This window comes from Ooceraea biroi, chromosome 9, assembly GCF_003672135.1.
Source record: "Ooceraea biroi isolate clonal line C1 chromosome 9, Obir_v5.4, whole genome shotgun sequence".
Taxonomy (NCBI): Eukaryota; Metazoa; Arthropoda; class Insecta; order Hymenoptera; family Formicidae; genus Ooceraea; species Ooceraea biroi.
This window is the reverse complement of record NC_039514.1, coordinates 9,457,287-9,466,104: the sequence shown is the minus strand read 5'-3', so window position 1 is coordinate 9,466,104 and position 8,818 is coordinate 9,457,287. Positions and strand designations below refer to the sequence as shown.

The 8,818-nt window shown below is 41.6% G+C and overlaps 1 protein-coding gene across 5 annotated transcripts in view; it reads right to left on the bottom strand.

Annotated features, from left to right (window-relative positions):
- Positions 1-2,630: 2,630 nt before the first annotated feature.
- Positions 2,631-8,818, bottom strand: part of LOC105284665 (spectrin beta chain) — a 37,893-nt gene continuing 31,705 nt past the window's right edge. For 3 of the 5 annotated variants that reach the window (XM_011348337.3, XM_011348338.3, XM_011348339.3), the window contains 4 exons: positions 7,844-7,993; positions 6,696-6,963; positions 6,411-6,593; positions 2,631-4,413 (listed from right to left, as the gene is read on the bottom strand). In XM_011348337.3, the coding sequence (XP_011346639.1) occupies positions 4,410-4,413; positions 6,411-6,593; positions 6,696-6,963; positions 7,844-7,993 (605 nt within the window). In that variant the 3' untranslated portion in view covers positions 2,631-4,409. The remainder of the gene's footprint in view (positions 4,414-6,410; positions 6,594-6,695; positions 6,964-7,843; positions 7,994-8,818) is intronic. The other 2 variants (XM_011348340.3, XM_011348341.3) reach the window with 1 other exon arrangement.

Genomic DNA, 8,818 nt, shown 5'->3' with positions numbered 1-8,818 from the left:
TGACTTAACCTCCTGCTCAGACGCGAGATTTGAATTTTCTTCGTTTATTTTTATTATTTTGGCAGTTATAACTTGCGTTTAATGAGGATTAGGTTAATAAAATGTCACGATGTAAAATCAATGATCTTTTAAACGTATTTTTATTTTATCCGAAAAATTTATCGCTCGTGTCACCACGCGACATTCGTGAAAGCATCGTAATTGATGAAAATTGCTGCGATTAGTCGATCTTGATCGGCTAATAATGCTTCTCCAAGCCGCGGGCAATCTGGATATAGTATACGATACCAGCTCGCACGCTAGCAAAAATAGATGCAAGCCGAGATAATGAAAAGGTTTACAATCCTGTTTACCATACAGCAGAGTATGACTAAGCACCTATAATGCGCGTCGTTTGTTGAATCGTAAATAAATTACGCGTTGCGTTCAGTAATACTCGAAAGTTGCGAAATAAAATGTTATTGCCACACGTAAGACGACGGATCGATAAGTGCATCCACACTTTAGCGTACAGCTTGCTTCTCATCTCGACTCTTATTTTAAAGAAGCCTCTTAAGGGGGGAGCCTGCTTTAGAACGCTGAAAATAAGGTATATTTTACGAATTGTTTTTGGAGAAACTATACAGCCGATCGTTATAAAACTTTGATGCATTTATTAGTACATGTTTAAAGATAAAAAAATTATTTTTTTATTTGAATATATCGCTCGTAGAGGTCGTCCTGGAGAAATCTTAGTGCAGCCGCGTCGCCGGCATTGCAAATTGCTGAGCATTTTCCTGCCTCCGAATTTCGTCTAAACTGAAAAATTGAAATATCTTCTCGTTATTTATGAATTCCCATCGTCGATGAACCAAAGAGAGAAGAAAAAAGTTGAAAAGTGCCAAAATGGTGGAGCTTAGGACACAAAAGTACGATTTTTAGGCAAAGTTGTTGAACTTTTTCATGCAAAAGTAATTGTTTAACTTAATGTTTTTATGAATATTAAAGGTTCATCGACGATGGGAATTCATAAATAACGAGAAAATATTTCAATTTTTCAGTTTGGATGAAATTTGGAGGCAGGAGAATGCTCACGAATTTACAATGCCGGCTGCACTAAGATGCCTCCAGGACGACCTCTACAGGCGATATATTCAAATCAAAAAATAATTTTTTTATCTTTAAACATGTACTAATAAATGCATCAAAGTTCTATAATGATCCGCTGTATATAGTTTCTCCAAAAAAATTCGTAAAATTATACCTTATTTTCAACGTTCTAAAGCAGGCTCCCCCCTTAATTCACTTTAATCGCCTAAATTGCCGAATAAGAACCCACTTGGGAACTTATTTCTCTTTGCATTCTGCGTTGCACCCGTATTGCACTCGCAACGTGCAATATATCGTCCTCGGACATACAAACGGAAGAGTTCGCTCTCGAGTCGGCACCCTGCTGCGAGATCGGTTCGAGAGCGAAGGCTCGCTCATCTCGATCCGCATATTTCACGAAGGGACGGGGAGACCCCGGGAATCGAGATCGTCAAATTATCGGAGCCGGGTTGCGACCTCGCGGCTCGATAACGGAGACGCCGCGAACGGAATCTGCCGATAAACGCAGCCAACGCGGGGTGCGGGCAAGGGGGAGCAAGTGCCTCTTAATGACGCGGGTCCCGCGGGCAGACGTAATAATAAAAGTATATTAGATAATGGCTTCCATTTCCTGACGCGCGCGTTCGAACACGGCGCGCTGGATCGCGCTGGATCGCGCCCGGTTCCGGCCCGACCGGTCGTCGCCTTCTTCAGTCGCGGCGCAAAAGGGAGATCGCTAAAATCGATAAGCGAACAGGCGATAGATAAAATCACGGCGCGCGGGAGCACGTCTTATCGCGCTTCCTCCGAGAATAGAAGATCCGGGAGAGAACGTAGGTTCGATCGGATGCGTCGTTTCTTCCTGGTTTTCACGAGCGATTTCGGTCTCTCTCGGCGAGACGCTACGGTCTTCTCGCTGGCAGCGACACTCACGCCTTCGTACACGTGTCGCGTCTTTATTGTTTCTCTCAATGAAGCTATAAAAAGGCACGTTAAAAAATTACACGCTGATCTTAACGAAGCTCGAACGTAGGGTGGATAATCAGTGCTGCAAGTACAAATACATCGAGAATGACAATCGATGGGGTGAGGGGAGACGCCGGTTTCGTTTTACGAGGAGATGCGAGTTGATAGTGCGAACAATCGGATAATTAACGTAGCGTTAGGTGATAGGAGTCGCTTCTCGCTTAGGAGAGCTTAGCGAGGACTCTGGAAAGCAGAATCGAATGTCCAATCGAAGTGGATGCTCGGTATGATACGTATCGCAAGTTCTTTTCGTGTTAAAGCGTCCCTTATTAGTTATCATGTACTCCGTCGGTTCGCTACGAAGTCTCCGCAAGTGTGCGCAATCTTGCTCGATCCTCTTGATCGATAAAACGTCGTACTAACGCCGCCCTCTTCATTGAGGATATATAATAAAATGCGCACGAGAGGAAGGCCGTTTTAAGACGAAAAGAACCACCTGTTAAAATTACATCATATATATATATATATATATATATATAATCTATTATATAATAATTCATTTTTTTAATCTCTTATAATTTAATATTCTCTTTATAATCTCTGTATTTATATATATCTATATTCATATTTATATATAAAACACATAGCTATGTATGACATACCAAATCTTGTGTTAGCAATGCGACTCTTTGATATCCACCACTTCTCATCCGCTAAATGCGCATACACGAAACCATAGAAGCAAGAGCGTACGACGTGCTTTTGATTAGGATTGATCATCCGCGCGCGAATGATGCGTGTATTCATGCTCCGTATGTATATACAAGTAGTCTCCGTAGTAAGCTTAGACGACGATGCGAAGAACTTGGGTATTTGCGGAGACTATCACTAGGGAAAGAGATAAAGAATTTAGTTTCAAAGGACAATTTACGATATTAGATCGATTCAGTCGAGTCGCATCGAGCTTGCGGGACAACGCCACGAGACGCACAGTCACAAGAATACCCCTGTAATTTTATGCTGAACCGAAAGAGTTCGAAGCAAAAGAGCTCGTAAAAGTTGACGCAATAAAGACACTTACACTCTAAGAAACGAGACAAGAACGTGATAAATATATAAAAAACTGATTAACAATTACAAAAGTAATGTAAAGTTGTCGGATTCGCGTCAAGCAAGGCGCAACAAGAATGAGTCGCGCAATGATGAACGACGAACGTGAAATGATTTGAAGCGCCCGCCTGACGCGTGTCCGGAGAACTTGAATATTCTCCCAATTCAGCAGAATCGTGATACTCGGGATCGTAAAGGGGGGAGGGGAAACTCTCCTTTGTTAGTTATTACATCCTCTTTATAATCCTTCAATGCGATTTTTCCCTCTAGGGGCGCAGCATATTTAACAATTCGTTAAAAGCTAGTTTATATATATATATATTTATATAATGTTATGTCCCAAGTTAGTGTGGCCCTTAAAATATATGGCAGTCATTCCAACGCAAACCGACGCGTTTGCAGGTATAAAGTCAAGTAAAATACTGCGGTGCAATAATATATGACGATGAAAGCGATACCTAAGCAATCAACGTGGTTTCAATCAATCAGTAGCCTTCCTTAACGCGATCAGAGATCCGATACCTCTCCTACAACGCGAGGATATCTGCGTGAAATGCAAGAAAATGCGTCAAAATGTTAAAAAAATCATCTTCGAATCATAGAAATCCGAATGGCCGTAACGTATACTAATTGTAAATTGTTATTGCAAATCCAAGATACGTCTGCCTCACGATTTACGAGTTCTTCGCGGACGCGAGAGGTCGTCTTCTATCAAATGATCAGCTTTATATAAATCGGCTCAACCGACTCGCCGACTTCACGGAGGCGCGTTGCAGAAACTTACAGAATATTTTGTACCATAAAGAAGACATCGTTCATCTCACAGAATGACGGGAAAAAATGATTGTGCATCTTAGCGCGCGACAAGAGAGATGTGCACGTAAAATATGACGGAATCAAAAATCGATCACGCTAACGTGGGACATTTTTAAATGTCGCTTGTTCGCCAACTAGCAATATTGCAAAGTGTCCAAAAGGATTCATCGAAGAACTAAATTCAATTAGACTTTCAATTAGCCTACACTTGTAAATATCAACATATAACCGTTAAATATCTCCGTTCTTCGAACGTAGGCGGTTTTTGTTTTCAAGGACTCGTCCAATCCTCCATTTCGTCTCACATCGTATCACCGTGGCCCATGTCTTCTCTAATCATTACATTAGCGTTGCTTTAACCATGTAGAGCGACGAAACATTTCTCATTAAACACGATGTTGTACAGATGCATTACGAGCGGCTTATACCGTACTTCTCACTGCTCCAGTTTAGCTGCAAATTAACAAACGCGAGAGGTAATAAGTATTTCCAGTTGTCTGCGTAATTACTATAATTATATACCATAATTAATGTAATTTCATTTCTAATCATTGTTCTTACTTGATAGTATAATACAATATAAAAAAATCAGCTAAAAAATGCGTTTTACAATTTCCCAGAGTAATATCTGATTCCGATTAATATCTGAGCTCGTTGAAGTTTAATATTAACAAAATTTATAATCAAAGTAATAACATAAATTACCGCTCAGAAAATATTCGTAAAAATACATCCTACTTCAACAATTGCAATTTATGTTGGTACGCTATATTATAAAAATACGTATATGCCATTATTATTATTATTTATAAAAATACGTATATGCCATTAAAATAATAGTATCATATTAAAAGTCTACGCATCGTGAAAAAGTATACCTAATATACGTAAAAGTATGAAATATATACTCCGTCTCTGAGGAGACACAATGTTGTAAAGTGTACGCGCGTCCCGTGCGCGTCCAGGACGAACGCGCGCGAAGACGACAACCTTTACCTCTACAAGTTATCTCAAGAGTTCCTGGGAATATTCTGATAGCAAAAAAGCGTGAAGAACCATAAGTGACGATGATGAAGAAGCAGGTGTGGCATGGGAACATAGCTACAATATAGAATCTGAACAACGATACACAACGAAAGATCCGAGTAATCTACAGAATACACTATCGTATGCGAAACAAAATCAAGTATCGAAAATGAAAAATGAGAGAAAGGCGAGTAACAAGCAAGTATTACGTAGATATTCATTAGATGACGCAGAGGATAGTTGTGCTTCACGTAGCTGCGCGGTCGCCACACGAGGATCTCGATCCATACAGATCCACACGGAAAGTTATTAACAAAGTTATGTAACAAAACATGGAGCATGTTCTTGAGATAATGATCAATGGATCAAGCGTGATCCTTTATGGGTGTCGTGGTTCATACGTGAAACACAAGAAAACTCTACGCGTCGAGATTCTCTCATCTCGGAGAACTCACGTGGTCATTCCGCATTCACAATTGGAAGAACATTCCTGTCCGTATTTCCCAAAAGCTAATTATAAAAAAAAAGCCAAATAATAAAAGGAAAAAAAAAACAACTGGAATGACGATCGATTAATCGTGCAGTAGTACGGCAAAGACGAACTAGAATTGTGTGCGACTCACCGCATTTCTAAATGTTGTTCCAATTGTGTACTGTTTCATATGTTCATTGGTTTCGCTTTCTACTTTTTGGCTTTTCTAAAATATGATAAATGCAACATGATCGAATGCGATAGGAACGATGAATAGGTTTCGTGTGAGGGTGAGTGAGAGCAGATGTTTCTCGGATCGAGTCGAGCTATGCTTTTATCGAGATGATCGTCCGTCACTCGTGAGTGTGATAATGACGGTGAATAATGTGCCCCATAACAACCAAGAATAAACTATTGGTTACCATACTTAGCCGCTAAGTATGGTAACCAATAGTTTATTCTTAGCAATCACAAATTGAAATCATTTCCCGAGGTGAGAGAAAGAGCTGAACATTAAAGAAAAAACAGAGATGAGGAACGCAAGAAATGCTAACTGTACAGAATATTATTAAAAGGGACGTGATGGATAATGACAAACGCGAATTTTCTCGTTGCTAACAGAATATTCTCTATCAGATTCATCGTGTCCAAAAAGATGAAAGCACAATGATAACTAAATAGTTTTATATACAAGAATAGTCTTAATTTGCTTGACGATGTTCGTATCACAAATATTTAGAAATATGAAAATATATCTTGTTAAAAATTCATGAATTCATGATATCACAAATGAATTTCTTGCTACATAAGACTATTTCATTCGTCAGCCAAAACAATAATCGCAGAATCAATTGATTTAGCTTGAAGTTGTCGCGCCATCAGTCGGTTCGCGGTATCCGTGTTGTCTGAAATTTCTCGGTGTTGCAAAGTAGCGAAACTTCCCGCAACTTACTTCTTCTTGAGAGTGAAGAAGCTACGCCGCTTGGTCTCGGCTTGTGTCGGTGCGGGCAGGGTGTGAGCCCTGGACGTGCCCGCGCCTGATGTTCCCTGCGCCGCTTGATTCAACACGGACACCCAGTCGTTCATCTCCGCATCGTCTTTGGCCTGGAACAGGAAGTCGGATCCGCTTTGCGACCTGCAAAAGACAATCAGTCAAACAAGCTCGTTTGTGCGGGCGGCAACGTTCGTCTTTCGGCACTGCCCGCGGGATACGACTAATTAAGCGACGAGTACTGACTTGACTCGGAAGACATGTTTCTTCTTAGTGTAATCACTCGCTACGGTGATAGTCGCGCCTCGTAGATCAAGGGGAGTTTCTCCTTTGTACGGCTGATCGGGCGACGCTTTGTACGACTTCTGGTCCTTATATACACACAAGCTCTGCCCGCGCACGACCATGTACACCTTGTCCCAGGAGCGGTTGGACGCTTTCTTCGTCGTACTCTCCCACTCGTGCTTCCGCTGCAACACCCCCTCGAACTCGTCGTCGCTCGGACTTCGTTGTTCTGAAAACGGTCAGATAATCATTAACACTTGCAACTTGATGCGAAGTGATCTTTTATGATATATATGTAGCTCAAATGCATATAATTAATTATAACATTATTTATATGAGAGAGAATTTATATGAAAGAGAGAGAAAGCGACATCAGCTTGCGCCTTTCGAGCCGGACCAACGACGAAGCTGCAAATAATTAATGCATTATGTGACAAGAGTTAATTAATATTGATATGCGTTATTAATAGAAATACGCCTTCGTTATCCCGGCCCAATCACAATCACGTTTGTTCGACGTTTGATTCCTCGACAAGCCGCGACATACGCCAATTTATACAACGGCACTCAGGAATAGAAATACTCGGTCCAATTACTGATTCGCTTGTTAGATACACTTAACAGGATCCGAATGCCTGCTGTATTCCAATATCGAAACGAGCAATTATCGCAGCTAACTAATGCACGATCATCATAAAGTAATCGTTAGAAGCTTGAAGCATGATCAATTAGTGAAGCAATTAATCGCCGGATACGAATGTGCACAGGAAATCCCAGCTTCCACCTGGACATTCAACGACAATCGTTCTTCCTGTTGGCAGCTCGAAATCCCATGTAGCGAAAGCTCGATCGCAAATTATTACGAATCGCATCGTTATCGAATATCGCGTCTTCGATCTTCGAGTAGCAACGTCTACCACTTGACCTTAGACGCTAAGATGGATCATTCGCCCTCGTGGCTGTAAATACAAGAGCGTGTGAAGTCGAAAATGTGCGAGCGATGCAAATAAGTAATCGAGGGAAAAGCGAAGAGGAGAGACGTTCATCGGGTGAACGTGCGACAGAGACCTAACTAGCGCTGATTGCGGTTCTTTTCTCACTTGACTCACCGGGGATGCTGTGCTCATCGTCACTCACGCCACTGCGATCTAAACTCGGCGACTTGGCGGACTTCCTCCAGCGGAAGCTGCGGAACGGCGACTTGCTGCGGCTGCGTTCCTTACGCCTTAAAGCGCCAGACTCGGAGCTGCCTTTCGGGGCTTAAGAACGGTGACGCAACACACATAACGCTTCGATTAGCCTCGTTTACTTACGTACACCTCAACACCTAGCTCAAGAACCGATCGCGGGTAAGCTACTCGTCTCAAACAGCCGCGTTATCGCGTTATCATTACTCCCGCATGCTCTTTAACTACATATTACACGATACTCGTGCAGCATGCTCATGCACAAGACGCCAAATGAGCAATGTGTATGCTATACGATATTTACCATTCAAACTTGGAGAGTATTACTTTACTATAGATAACAAAGGAAAACATTTCCATTATTGCGAGCAATTTACGTACAATTATCTATGTTTTGCAACTCTTAACTCTTTTCCAAAACATTTTTACTGATATTTATATGAATTTGCAAACATACAATTTTTTTAAAAGCCAAATATCAATGCGTGTCTGATTTTCCAAGTGCAGAGGCATTCGCTATTGGATGACAAAATTAATTCATAGTCTCAAGTGGTGAAGTAATCTGACAACGGAACCGCTGCACTATTCACAGCGTAAACGGAAGGAGAATGTAAAATTAGTCGTGAAGAGTCTCGCGTGTTAAAATAAAAATTACGTTCGTGGGATGCACGCCTGTTGTACGGAAGAGTCGGAGACACAGCGGCCGCAGCAGGTGCAATTAGTACCGGCAGTATCGCGGGTCGCGCCACGATGGTCCGGAATCGCGGTGATCGACATGAAGATGCAGGAACTGTCGTCGCGATCTTTTGTGGGGAAATACCTGGCGCTCTTATTCTACCCATGCAATTTCTCGTTTGCGTGTCCCACTGAACTGATTCAATTTAGTGATCGGATCGC